Consider the following 13,539-nt stretch of genomic DNA (forward strand, 5'->3'; position numbering starts at 1 on the left):
AAGCTTGAAGTTTGTCCACCCCTGCTATAAATAGCTGTAACTCAAAACATATGCTCATGCACACACACACCATTTTTAAAAAGCTATCCCCCAAATTGCTTGCAATGGCAAAATAGGGTCAAATTAGAGGCAATGATTTACCAGGAACCCAGAAGAAATAGATACTCCCTCTAATAAATAGGAGCACATGCTGTTGAATCACAGATAAGTTTTCTAGGGTCTTTGATGTTCAGAGCAGAGAAGCAAGACATCAGTACTGCATTGCTCAGTTTCCCTTCACTATGCCAGGACAAAGAAGCAGGAAGCAGAAAGGAGATGTCCTAGGCTGGGAGGACTCAAGTTACAACCCCCACCCCCCACCCCCAGACCGGGGACAAAACAGTATATGAAAGTACACCAAAAGAAAGCAGAGTGTGTCTGTGTGTTTGGCACCAACAGAAGTTCAGGGGAATGGAAAAGGGAATTCATTCGTCTGTTTTCACTTGGGAAATACACTGCAAATGATGTCTGATTTGCTAGTACTGACCACCTAGTGGGCAGGCAACCCAATGTTGTATTCTCTTGTAACACAGCCCAATTTCCCAATGCATGGATTTTGTTCACTTCCCCCCAAACCCCAGTGGTACAGTGGTAAATGTTGAGGTGCGGACGCTCATCATGACAGTCCCCATAGCCACGCCCCCAAGTAGAATCCAAAAATGCAAGAAGCTCTGTTGAGCAATCAACAAATTAGTTCTAGCAGTTTTCATCTCCACCAAGAGTAGGTCTTTTTGTAAAGTTAATGGGTCTTAATTGCTCATCCAAGACCAAACCACCCCCAAATAGTGCACTATACAACAGGGATAGCTTACAATGACCAGGTTGGAACAACATCCTGCTGGGGCTTTCATCTAGGGTTATTTAACCCACAATGAATGCAGTGCCTGTCGGCACCAGACTGCATTTGCAATCCCTGCTTGGGAGTTATCGTAACATGTGAATCTGGCGAGCGTGTGTTATGCAAGGGTGGCTTAATCCTCATAAAACCCACGCTTGCCAGGTTTGCATGACACAACCCCTGAGTGGGGTTGCATATTCAAAATGGTGGCCAACATGCCCTGCACACACTACAGCCTCATCATGGGTTAAAAAATCCATCGTGGACACTCATGGCGTCATGCAAACAACCCCAATCTATTGTTGTTGGGAAATCCCCCCCCCCCGCTACTGTGAGAATTGCAGCTAAGCTCAGAGAGAACAGGGAAACCTGAGTTGCCAGAGGATGTCAGCACCCCTGCTAGTCAAAAAGAGCCAGTGCTTTGACCCTCCAAGTCTTTGCTCCATTACACCACTGCAAAACACACAGAACACTTTGTCGAGAGGAGCAGAAAGGTAATTTACTAGATCCAAAGATCTCTAGATGAGCTGAGAGAGTTGTATGTGAAACTCTGTGCGTGAGGTTAGTTTGGTGGGTGCTCCCCCGGAGAGAAACATGTCATAGGTGTGCAAGATAACCACTGTATTTACCCCAGGTCTCCTAAATACTTGGCTACAAGGAACCATTTGCACCATTTGTGTGTGCGCGCGTGCAGGTGTAGAGATTGGTACCTTACCTTGATCTCCTGGCCAGGTTTTGGGAAGATTCATGATACAATATTTGTGGAGCAGTGACTAGGGATCACCGAGATTACAGTAAATTACATTGGGTTTTTATGTTTAATTCAGTATGGTTGTGTTGCATCTACATTATGCTGAATAACTGAGGCTACAATCTGATACACCATGGGATTTGATAGTGATTTCGTCCAAGTAATGATGCAGAGGACTGTGCTGTGCATCTTGGCGTGGTTACCTAACATTCATCCAGTCCAACCAACTGTCCCAAAACAGGCTCTTCTGACTCATCCTCTTCTGCACTGCACAATTAATAGTGCAATCCTAGGCTATGCATGTTTACTCAGAAGTTAGTCCCATTGAGTTCAATGGGTCCTACATCTAGGTAAGAGATTATATGATTACAGCCTCAGTTTCTCAATCCAGAACGTAATGCACCACGAACAGAAAACAGCATTGAATTTCTGAAATCTATCATCTCTCAATCATTTGGTTATTTGTCCACAAGATGGCAGTACGGTGCCAGCTCTGTGAAAGGGGCTGCTATTGCCTAAACTGTCCAGCAGATGGCAGACAGGAACAAGGGGTTTTTAAAAGGGTTCCAATTGCACAAACTTTTGGCCGAGGTGTGAAAAGGTCACCAGGCATCAGGGGAGAGACTGGAGCGGTGACTAGGGCGGGCGTTGTAAGGATTACCCTCCAAACGGGAAAAGTACCTTTTGTTATTCTATACTCTGTCCGCCAGAGGGAAGCAGAAGGACCTAGAATGCAAAAGAGGATTTTATACGATTGTCCCCCTGCCCCCCCGCAGCCAGTGCAGCCCCCCCGGCGCCCGCCACCCGCCAGCCCAGCCCCCGCCGCGTTCTGCTTGCCCATCCATCCGCCCTCAGCCAGCCCAGCCCAGCCCAGCCCACCCCTCTCAAGGCCCCCTGCCCGCTGTTGCGGGCCACCGAAGGCCGGAAGGGGGCGAGCAAGGCTGGCTGGCCGGCCGCCTCCAGCGTTTTTACCTGGGGGGCGGCGCCAATGACTGCTCCTCCTCCGGCCAGCGAGCAGGGCGCCCGCAGCGCCCCTGGCTGAGCCTGCAGGCCTCGCGCGCAATTTTAAAAGCAAAAGCCCTGGCGTGTTGAGTGTCAGCAATCTGAACCCGTTAGCCGCTGCCTTTGAGGGGATTCAGCCAATGAGGGAACGGGGGCAATGTAAAGACCGCCCTGGGCCTTCATCGGCTGTGTCCCCCCCCGCCCCCAAGGCAGTGCCTGATTGGTTCAGATCACTGCTACTCAAAATGCAAGTACGCCTTCCCCTCTCGAGATGGGCTGCCAGGTGCCTCCGCGCATCGTCAGCGGGGCTGGCCAGCTGGGCGGCGGCGGCGGCGGCAGCTGCGGCAGGCGGGCCCTTGGCAACTGGCTGCCCGCCGCTGACCCTGGTCCTGGTCCCGGTCCCATGTGAGGCTGCTTGTGAAGGCCGTTGAGAAATTGCAGCCCCAAATCCCGTGGCTACATTGCTGACTGGGACTGGATGAAGCAAAGATACTAGCTTTGAAGCAGTTGCTGCAGTTCCCGGTTTGTTTCCATCACAGGCCAAGGTGCTGGTCTTAAGCCCTAAGCAGCTTGACACCTGGCTACTTTAAGGCCCCATTTGTGCACACGAATGTGCCTGAGGATTCAGATCTTTTGAGGCCCTTCTGTGAGTCGCCCTGCCATGGAAAGGAAGAAAGATGACATCAGGGCCTTCTCAGTTGTGGCCCTCCCATCTTTGGAATTCCCTCCCCAAGGCGGCTGGCTTAACACCATTTTGGCTGTGTTTGCAGTGCCAGAAGACCTTTTGATTTGCACAGGCTTTTTAGATCTGATCAGTTTTAATGCTAGAATCATATTTGCCCTCCTGTTTAGGAAAGGAAAGGTTCCTCTTGTGCAAGCACTGAGTCATTACTGACCCCTAGAGGGGCGCCATTTTTCCTCGGCGTTTTCCTGGCAGACTGTATAGCGGGGTGGTCTGCCATTGCCTTCCCCAGTAGTGACTACCTTTCCCCCAGCGAGCTGGGTACTCACTTTACCGACCTCGGGAGGATGGAGGGCTGAGTCGACCTGAGACGGCTACCTGAAAACCAGCTTCCGCTGGGACTGAACTCAGGTCGTGGGGAGAGTTTCGGTTGAATTACTGCTGCCTACCACATTTTGTTTATATTGCCTTTTATTTAATTATGTCTAAAGCCTCTCTGGGAACATGTTGGTTTGCTAAAGAAAACAAATGGATTCTGCAGAGTGCATGGCTTACCGGGGTGTCAGGTTCCCAAGTCTCCTGAAGCCAAAATTATGAGACCCAAGGGCCTGGCAGCCGCCCGATGGGGCTCCCCAACATAGGGGTGGAACGAATAGCAAAAGCTCTCAAGCCGAAGGGACAAGGGCCACCTCCCCCCCTTTCTAGGTTTTACTCCTCCTGGAGATCCTGGGGCTGTGGCTAAACCCCCAGTGTTTGGGTCAAACCCTGAGGATTGGGAACCCTGCTGGTGTGGCAACGTGTCTCGTGCTAGCTCTGTGCACCTTTGTTGCAAGCCCCTGGGAGTGCTCTGGGCCAGTTTAACTGCCTGTGCCATTGGATAGCTGTATCAGGCTGCTCAGAGACAGGCGCTTTGGAGTGGGGTGTCACCCATATGCGGCTGAAAACCAGCTCTACGTTTCATTAACCAGCAGCAGCTGTCCCAGTTCTAATCCAGTGCTTGGCAGTGGAGAAGCAGGTTTCAGTTGAACACAGGAGATATGAAGTGTGTGTGTGGGGAATCCCAGTGCTCTGGGGTTGAATTCCCTGCAGCAGACAAGGCATGTGCTCCTTTTGGACCACAAGTCCCATCATCCCCAGCCAGTGTGTCCAATAGTCAGCATGGAGATTACAGTCCAAAAGAACTGCCCTATACAAATAGAGGCTGATCATGGCTAACAGCTTAATCTGTTCCACACGGGCAGTGCCCCTTTTTGGAGAGAAGGAATCTCATGACCTTGTTTATCTCATTCCTCAGAGTAACACACTCTGTACAGGGCTGGCTGCCTTTGAAGAAGACTCATGAGCTTCAAACTGGCACAGGATGTCTGCTGTTCACTTTCTGATGAGAAACTGCAGAGGCAGGAACTTGGTTCACCCAACGTGCAGCAACCTCACTGGTTGCTGGTCAGCATCCAGGCCCAATTGAAGGTGCTTGGCTTTTTTGCATGGCCCCAGAGAATACCTCTCCTCTTTTTAGACCCCCCACCCGGGGTTCTGTGGGCTGGTCCCTGCTTTGGGTGCCTTCACTATGTGAAGAAAGGTTGTTTGCAATGCGTACCAGGGCCTTTACTGCAATTGCCCCCGAGCTGTGCATCCTGGAGAAAGAATGGGATTGCACCTCTCTTTCCTGCTACAGGGGCACAAAACCCATCTTTCTAAAGGCTTTGGAGGACTGATTTTGCTGATTGGTTACTTTCCCCTTGATCCGTTTGTTGTGTCTTTATTTCTGGCATTTTAATAATATCAGCATCCTTTAAAAAATCTGGTTGTGTGAGAGATGTTTCCAGCTGTAGAAAGTTGGGGGCAAGGTAATGGATGCAAGCAAGGGCACCAGGTTGCCAGCCCCTGCTTTAAATAAATACATAAATGATAGCAACTTGGAACCAGGGTTTCCTGAGAGAGGAATGCAGTGACCCGACACAAAGGAGGAGCAATTTTGCTAGGCAGGAGAAGAATGGAAGCTATGAGCGGGCAAGGTGTAGAACCACAGACAAAAGCCTCAAGTCCAGAGGCCTTTGAAGATCGTGCCAGCTCTTGTCTGGGAGAAGGGAAGGGTTGGCGTTCCTTGGGACTAAATTAAAATAGGAGCTGCAGAGATTCCCCTTGGACTCCTTCCTCCCATTTATGGTCCCAGGAGAACTGAAACAGCAGCTCCCTTCTCCCCGCAGCCACTCCTCTCCCCCACCCAGCCTCGCAGAGAAGCCAGCTCAACGTCACAGGCACAGAGAACCCCTTCCTCCTGGTTTATTGTGAGCTCAGCTGCTGAACGGTTTTGGTAACATTCGAGAGAGAACATTGCAACAGCTGATTAACGACACCGCAAGGAAAAATGACAACTCTACAATTTCCAATGTGTCTATATTACACCGTAAGTACACAGACAGGAGAAATGGGGCGGGGTCTGCGTTCCAGAGCTCTCAAGGAGAGAATGCAGCTGGAGAGTCTCCCAGAGACCTCGTAGCTCCCCAGGGATGCTCTTGAACACAGGACCCCTGGCAGGAGTTGGGGGTGGGCACTGGGGAAAGGAAGGGCCGGGAGGGAAAGGGGGTATTGTTTGTAAGATTTTGTTTTTACTCTTTAGAATAATTTACAATCTGCTTATTCACAATTATGTACAGTCCAAACCCGACCCAACAAACTCATGGAACAGAACTGCATACAAAAATAAAAGCTATACAGAAATCAGAAAGAAAGAGATCCTCTTTCTTAACTTTTTTTCTTTTTTTTTCTTCAATTTAGGCTTCAAGAAAGAAAAGTGAAAAAATACAAAGAAAATGGCTACAGTACTGTGTTCAGAAATGTCCATGTTGCTCTCCTTGCGTTGGAGATACCCTGCACTGGCTTCGAAGCAGAGAGTGGCAATGCAGGACAGGCTGCTGCTGGCCAGAGTGCTGTCCTGGGATGGCAACCCCCAGGAGGTCTCTGTGCCACCGGCCTTCCAGTGGCATGATGGTGGCTGGCCAAGGCTGCAGGGGCCTCCAGGCTGTGCCATGCAGCCATCAACTCTGGGATGGTTGCTCAGGTCACACATAACCTGCCAAAACAGCAGCACCATCCGTTCTCCAGGCAGAGCACCCCCCCCCAGTGCACATCCCCCCCCCCAATGCTTGGGCTGGAAAAGTTCTGAAAGGCTATGCACTGCCACCCCCACCCCACCCCCGGACCTATGTGCTCCAGAGAGCTGGCCAAGCATAAGTGAATGGAACATGGGTGATGGTGGGTGGAATGGAAACTTTGCAAAGGGAGACTTGCCTTTGGCTCAAGAGCTTAGTATTGGCACTGGGATGGGAAGGGGACTTCACTTGTTATTGCTTCACCTCTTGCCTACAGGGGAGATACTGGGGCAGGTGCACGCCAGCCCTGGCTGGCCACGTCGGCCAGGATGACAGCGACCCAGGCCCTGTCCTCTCCCCCAGCCACGTGGGAGAGAGGCTGGGCCATGTTCACTTGCTCAGCCCCACACAGTTCCCCCTTCAAGAGACCAACCCGCTCAAAACTCATTTGCTTTGCAGCTTCCCCCTCCCACAGCACAAATGGGGAGGACAGGGCCTCGAGCCAGCGGGGTGGGGAGCGATGCCCAGAAATCGATCTATCCAGCCAAGGAGTAGGCTAAAGCTCCCCCAAGAGGGCAGAGGCACAACCCAAAGGTGGCCTTGGGTGCTCTTGAGACTGGATTCCCCGCACCGCTTGTCCACGGAAAGAACGGATGGCTTTGGAGCAAAAGGAACATGCATCTGGGGGGGGGAGGCATTTTTGGATGGAGAGAAGTTCCCCCTCAATGCCAGATGGATGATGATGCAGGGTGTTAGCAAATCAGATGCCACTGGCTGGTTAAGGCAAAGAACAGAAGCAGCCAAAAAGATCTCCTTTGAAATTCCACAGAGCAGGTTTGAGTCAGGGCCAATCTTTTCTCTCCCCCTGCCCTCACCTCAGTGTTGATTTCTGGTGGAGGTGCTGGGCGGCAGACCCTGCTTTTCTGCGGGTGGGGACTTCCAGAGCAGACTGCTCAGGCTCGTTGTCCTCCGACCAAGAATGAAGCGGGGAGGAGAACAGCATTCAGCATAGAGATCCATATGGCAAGTCTAGTGCTTGCTTTGTCAGCCCCGCGGAGGCAAAGACACAAGTCCGATTCCCTTTGCCTAGCCCAGTTTGGTTCAAGTGGCAAAGTGATCTCCGTATCTGACTCCATGGCAGGCGACTTAGACCTTCCATCCAGACTTTTAAAATAGCAATTGGCTTGTGCCACAACAGTGCGGGATTGATGTGGGGCTTTGGAGCTCATGTATAAGATATGCTCTCCTCCCAACCATAATTTCTAGGGAGCAGATGGGAGTCTGAGGTGGATCCTCACCCCTGGGACCAACAGCGCTGGAGCCTCTGTGCTTTGCATGTTAAAGGGCTGCCCATCCCCACCACTTCCACTTCACAAGTCAAACTATCTGTTCCAGCCCCATTACGCTGCATTGCACAGAAATAAGGACCCAGGCTCCATTTTTTCAGACTCTTCCTTGTTTCAGAGACCTGTGAAAAAATCCGATGCCTAGAGGCACATGCAGATTGTGTGTGTGTGTGTGTGTGTGTGTAAGAGAGAGAGAGAGAGAGAGAGAGAAGAGGGAGAAGGAGAGTGAGTGTGAGTGTGTGTGTGAATACACATCTTTCCTAGTTTACAAATCGGTGAACAAAAAGAGGAATTATGGGGTACTGCAGTTCAGAGATTCATCAACTAGTCAATGACATGCACCCAGGCATGGACAAAGAAGGTAACTTTCAAATTAATGCTAAAATAAACATCGCTCTAATCTCCTCTTGGATTGGGAAGGCTGCAAAACTATCCCACTCCCTCCTCTCCTCATGTCCGCCCATCCTGTCCCCATTGCTGGGAGAGGAATACACCTGAGGTCCCCCAATGGAGCTGTCTGAGCAAGTTGGCCAGTTGTCACCATTTGATCCTGGCCGTATTGCCTTTTTGTGTGTGCAAAATGATGAACGGAGGAAGACTTGGCTATTTGGAAACTCAGGTAAAATGTTTTGCTTATTTGATTTCTTGTTCCCTTTTTTTGTTTTGTTTTCTTTAAAAATAATGTCTTCTCCCATTTGCTTCTGGGAGAATTTTATAGCATCACAGGCAAAAAACCAAAACCCACCCCCTGCCCAACAATTCCTCACCTGCAAACTATATTTTTAAAAAAATGCTTCAAAGGGAAAGAAAAAAACAGAACAAAAAGACAAAGTCCTTTCTTCCCATCAATCCATAATAAAAGCAAACCTATAGGGACTCACAAAAATAAATTAGCACTAGTTTTAAAAAAATAACTTACAAAAATCAACATGATTTAAACTCCCCACCATTCCCCAACTTTTTGAACACCCCGTTTTCCAGCTAGGAGGGTTATGCTGTGATGGGCAAAGGAATAAAAGCAAGGCTGGGAAACCTGTGGCTCTTGAGAATGATGTTGGGCTACAACTCCCATCAACCCCACCCAGCATGGTCAGGGATGATGGGAGCTGTAGTCCCAACACCTGGAGGGCCAGAGGTTCCCTGCCCCTGGAATAAATGCACTGGCCAGCGAGCCAATCCCAGAGGGCACGGATGGAACTGAAGAGCCAAATCAACAGAGGGGGTTGAATTGTCACCAGCTTTTGGTGTTAAGGTCCTGCAGCGTCTCTGCTTTGTTTTTTAGTACAAATGGCTTAAAATTATATTTTTTTAAAACCCACCTTCTTGGCCTCTGCCACTGCTACATACATTTCTCACACCATCAGCACCCTCCTCCTTCTGTTCCTGGCTACATCCGTCTTTCTTTTTTCTTTTTTTTAATAAAAGTGAGCAAAATGAAGTAAGAAAAAAATGAAAAAACAAAACAAAGACAAAAGCAGCCACCCAGCAACAACAAAAAAAGGAAATCCAGGATGAGGGTATTTCCAGAGCGTGCGGGCCGGTCGCTGTAGCAGCAGGCCGCTGCCTCCTGCCTGGGCCAACCCTGATCTACAGTTGCTGTGTGTGTCCCCTGCCCACCCCCCGCCCCTTTTTTTGTTGTTGATTTTCTTTTTATAAAAAATACAATAAAAATAAAAAAATGAGTTTTGTTTCTCGTTTTTTTTATCCCCGCCCCTCCCTCGTGAAAACTTCCGTGTGTGTGTGTGTTGGTGGTTTTGCTTTTCTCAATGGTCTTTCCCCCACAGTCACGACGTATCGGGAGACGTGCCGTTCACGGTGTCGTCCGTCAGTCTGTCCTGCCCTTCCAGGGCCTCATGTTGGTGCTCCTCTGCTGCCGTGTAGTAGCTGTTGTCCTCCTCGCCAGGGCTGCTGTGATCCTTGTCGGACTGCTCCGAGTCCTCCCCCCTCCTCCTCCAGGGTCAGTTCGAACTGGAATTTCTCCAGACAGGCCTCCTCGTCTTTCTCTGCATCATCCGGAGGAGGAGAGGGGCTCTGGGGGATCATGCTGTGGTACCAATCCCTGTTGTCCTCGAGGGTGTCCAAAATGTCTTGTGCGTCAGGATGGACCAGGTCTGCCCAGGTCTCCCACAGCGGGTGCACGATGTAGTCTATGAATCCCACCTGAAGCACAGCGGGGAGGGGGGGAGGAAGAGGAGGATGAGGGTGAGCCACGCAATGGGCAGCAGGACAACTATTGCCACCATTGAAGAACACACAGCCGAGCGGCATCCGCGAAGCCTGCCTGTGGCCACAAAGAGACTCCTGTACATGTTTGTACCAGATAGCCTGCGCTTGGTATATATTTTCTTATTCATAAACCTAAGGGAATACTGAGCAAGGGGTGGCATTAGGGGTTAAAGTGGTGCTGGGAAAAGGCAGGGTGGGCTGTGGTCACTGGAGAATTAGCCCTATTTCTCCAGGCACAATTCAAAGGTTCGATGTATAAAACCATGAGCGGTGGGCTGCAATGATCCTGCTTCCTCCCTTAGGAGTTCCATCATAGTGACTGCGCCACTGAGCTAAACCTGCGCGGTCCTTGTGAGCACAAAGGGGATCTCCACGTCTGTCCTGGGACTGGTGAACCTCCTATGCTTGCAAGAACCCATACAGCATCCAAAGTGGAGCATCTTCCAGAAGACATTGGTCTGGATCTGTGGATGGTGATTAGGCTGGTCTAAAGATACGGGGTATGAGGTTGGAGATCCTTCATCTTATGATGTGAAAACAGCCACTCGATGTCCATGTTAGGTTTCTGGCTTTTCTAATACAGGACGGATGGGGAGACCTCGGACGTGGGATCGATTTTTTTTTAGTTGACACCCAGATGTGCACCCACCTCTGCTAACTAGGGGGCGGAGCCAGATGCAAAATAGTGACTCGGGGGTGGAGCCCATTATCTACTGCACCCTTCCCCGCAGCTGCCCAATGAGCCGGCACAGACAAGGACAAATCTCCCTCTGCATTACTACAGAACAGGGATTCTAACACCACACTAAAAAACCAGCCAGCAGAGCTGCCCAACGGACCTGATCAAAGGCAACCAACTGATACTCCTATTTTACAGGTGAGTAGCACTGAGGTTGAGAGAGAAGTGATTAGTACAAAGCTAACCATGGCAGAGCTGCTGCTGCTGCTGCTACTTCACTTGCAAGCTTTTTTGCAATTTTTATGTTATTGGGAGTCAGAAACTGTTGGCGATCTACCAGTAGACCCCAATCAACCTTCTGCCCACCCCTGCAATCTAGCGACCCACTGTGAGAAATGGCAAAGCGGGGGGGAACTAAGTCAACAGATTTGACTTGATCATCTGTGATGCTTCAGCAAACACTGCACTTTTGTCCTTTTATGATTCTCCAGAGCCCAAAGGGCTAGAAACATGGTCTGCTACTGAGATGCTAAGACCCTTTCTCTTCCCAGCACCAAACAGACCTATTAGTGCTAAAATGGCTCCTAAAATTAGCACTAACTGATCACTAGCCAACTCCCCATCCAAACACAAACACACACAACTCACAGACACACAGAGTGGATCTGTGTTCTCTAGTACTGAGAGAGACAGAGAGAGAGAGAGAGAGAGAGGATTAAATACATATCTGTTTTAAATTAAAAAAAATAAAGAGCAATGGGAAATAGTTCATGAAATCGTCGGGCAGTGCAAGAAAGAGAGAGGATGGCCTTGCTAATGTTTCCTAGGTGTTCGTTCTCTCTCTCTTTCTCTCTCTCTCTCTCTCTCTCTCACACACACACACACACACACACACACACACTTAAAAGGCTGCAATCTAGACTCCCACTAGAATGGTACAGCAGGGAGCTCCCAGCCTCTAAAATAAGAGGCTGAGGGCCTCTATTTAAAAACGGTGCAGACATGGGGGGAAGAGTGTGTGATGTCAAGAGTTACTACCCTGTCATATCCACTTTCCACAGTGGATTCACAACTGTAACTGACCTAATAACTGGGGCAAGAAGCACAAATTCCTGGCAACCCACAAGGTTGTCCTATCCTCGCAGCCACACTGACAGGGACCACAGCTCATTGGCTGAGCACACGCTTTGCATGCAGAAGGCCCCAGGTTTGATCTAGGGCATCCCCAGACAAAAAGGGGTTCAGGCAGGAGGGCTGTTTGAGCTGCTGCCCATCGGAGTAGGCGGTACTGGACCCGATGGCCCATTGGTCTCACGTATCAAGCTGCTTCTTTAAGTAGCAGTTTCTTGCAGGAAACAGCAATTTTTTGGCAATGGATCCCCTGCAACAACTAATGGTAACAATTTGCTTGTACAGTAAAACAACTGCTTGCCAAAGACTCAGTGATCAAGTCTGACAGCCATAAGCTGCCAACTTGTCATCATGGGGAATGTTCACCTCCTCAGCCAACTCCAGGCCTCAGGCCTCCTCCCACAAGGCATTGCAGTGGCCTTCCATTCTCCTGTAAGGGCAGGAGGTTTCCTTTCCCCCTCTGGCCAGCTAGGTCTACCCACTACTTCAGGGGTGCCAAGTCTCTTTCAGCCCGAGGGCCAAATTCCATTGCCGAGAAGTTCTCAGGGGCCACATTCCAGCGGTGGGCAGGGCCAAAGGCAAAGAGGGCAGGGCCAAAATTACAAAAATGCACACACACACCCCTGCTATCTAGCACATTGTAGCTTAAATCTCTTCCTGCCAGTAGCTGAGCCTTCAGAGAGGCATTCCAACCTTTTAGAATGGGGACAAAATTGCACAAAAGCTGGGAAATGGCCAAACGTTCGGTTGTCAGGGAAGGGGGGAGGGCCTGGGAGAGGGGGCGTGCAATTTGGGGAACCCCGGAGGACCAGACTGGTACCCCAGATGGGCCAGATTTCACCCCTGGGCCTGGGTTTCTGTGCCCCTGCCTCACTTCTTTGCTACCCCTTCTGCTGCAATTGCTTTTCTTCTACAACTCTGGGATCCAGGATGCTTCAAAGATAATGTGGATTTTGATAGCAGCAGCTGCCTCACATCTGACCTGAGGCATTTTCCTACCCTGGGTTGTACCACAAGTAGAGAAGTTCAGGGGGATGGATCTCACTCCTCCCTCCATCCCACAACAATATAATATCCCACCCTGCCAACACACACCTGTGACTTCTCCACAGAGGCTGTGTGCTTGTCGCACATGGGGCTGATCTCCATGCCCCGCTCCCGCTCTTTGTCGCCCTGCCTGAAGAACTCCTCCATGATCCGGTCTGTCCACTGCCGGTACAAATCCAGAGGCTTTGTGGGGTTGCTCAGGTCCGCGCAGTGAACCATATTCCGCAGGACCTGGTTGGGTTGGGGGAAATGCAGGACCCGTCAGAGGCATCAAAGCAGAAACGCTTCCTTCCCACCAAGTGCGGTTCTCAGAGCTGCACATGTGGGTAGCAAATGCTTAGAATGGAAGCTGTGGGATGGATGTGCGTGTGTCTGTGAGAGAGACATATTGTAAATAGGAAAGGCCTAGAGCAGGGGTGTTGAACCTCTTCCAGCCCGAGGGCTGAATTCCAATGGGGGCGGGACTTAAAGGAAAAGGGGTGGGGCCAAAATACCAGCCTATTTGCAAATTTTGGTAAATTCTTATCAGAAATAAACTGAAAAGAAATTCTGACCCACCTACCCCAGTCATGTGATGAGTTAGTAAGCTGCAGCACCCCCTTCTGGCCAAGCCCAGTGGTTCACAAGTCAGCAGCTCCTCCTTCTTCCTGGCTGCCGTGGTGGTGTTTAAAAAAAAAAAAAGCAATTGTATTAAATGTCAAACAAG

The 13,539-nt window shown here is 50.2% G+C and overlaps 1 protein-coding gene across 1 annotated transcript in view; it reads right to left on the bottom strand.

Moving 5' to 3' along the window:
• Nucleotides 1-6,088: 6,088 nt before the first annotated feature.
• Nucleotides 6,089-13,539, bottom strand: part of PDE4A (phosphodiesterase 4A) — a 121,237-nt gene continuing 113,786 nt past the window's right edge. The window contains 3 exon segments of the mRNA XM_084835863.1: nt 6,089-9,693; nt 9,695-9,910; nt 12,882-13,064. Coding sequence (XP_084691989.1) covers nt 9,535-9,693; nt 9,695-9,910; nt 12,882-13,064 — 558 coding nt within the window. The 3' untranslated portion in view covers nt 6,089-9,534.

This window comes from Heloderma suspectum, chromosome 2 (assembly GCF_057233095.1).
Source record: "Heloderma suspectum isolate Gila_16-S chromosome 2, 16-S_ref, whole genome shotgun sequence".
NCBI lineage: Eukaryota > Metazoa > Chordata > Lepidosauria > Squamata > Helodermatidae > Heloderma > Heloderma suspectum.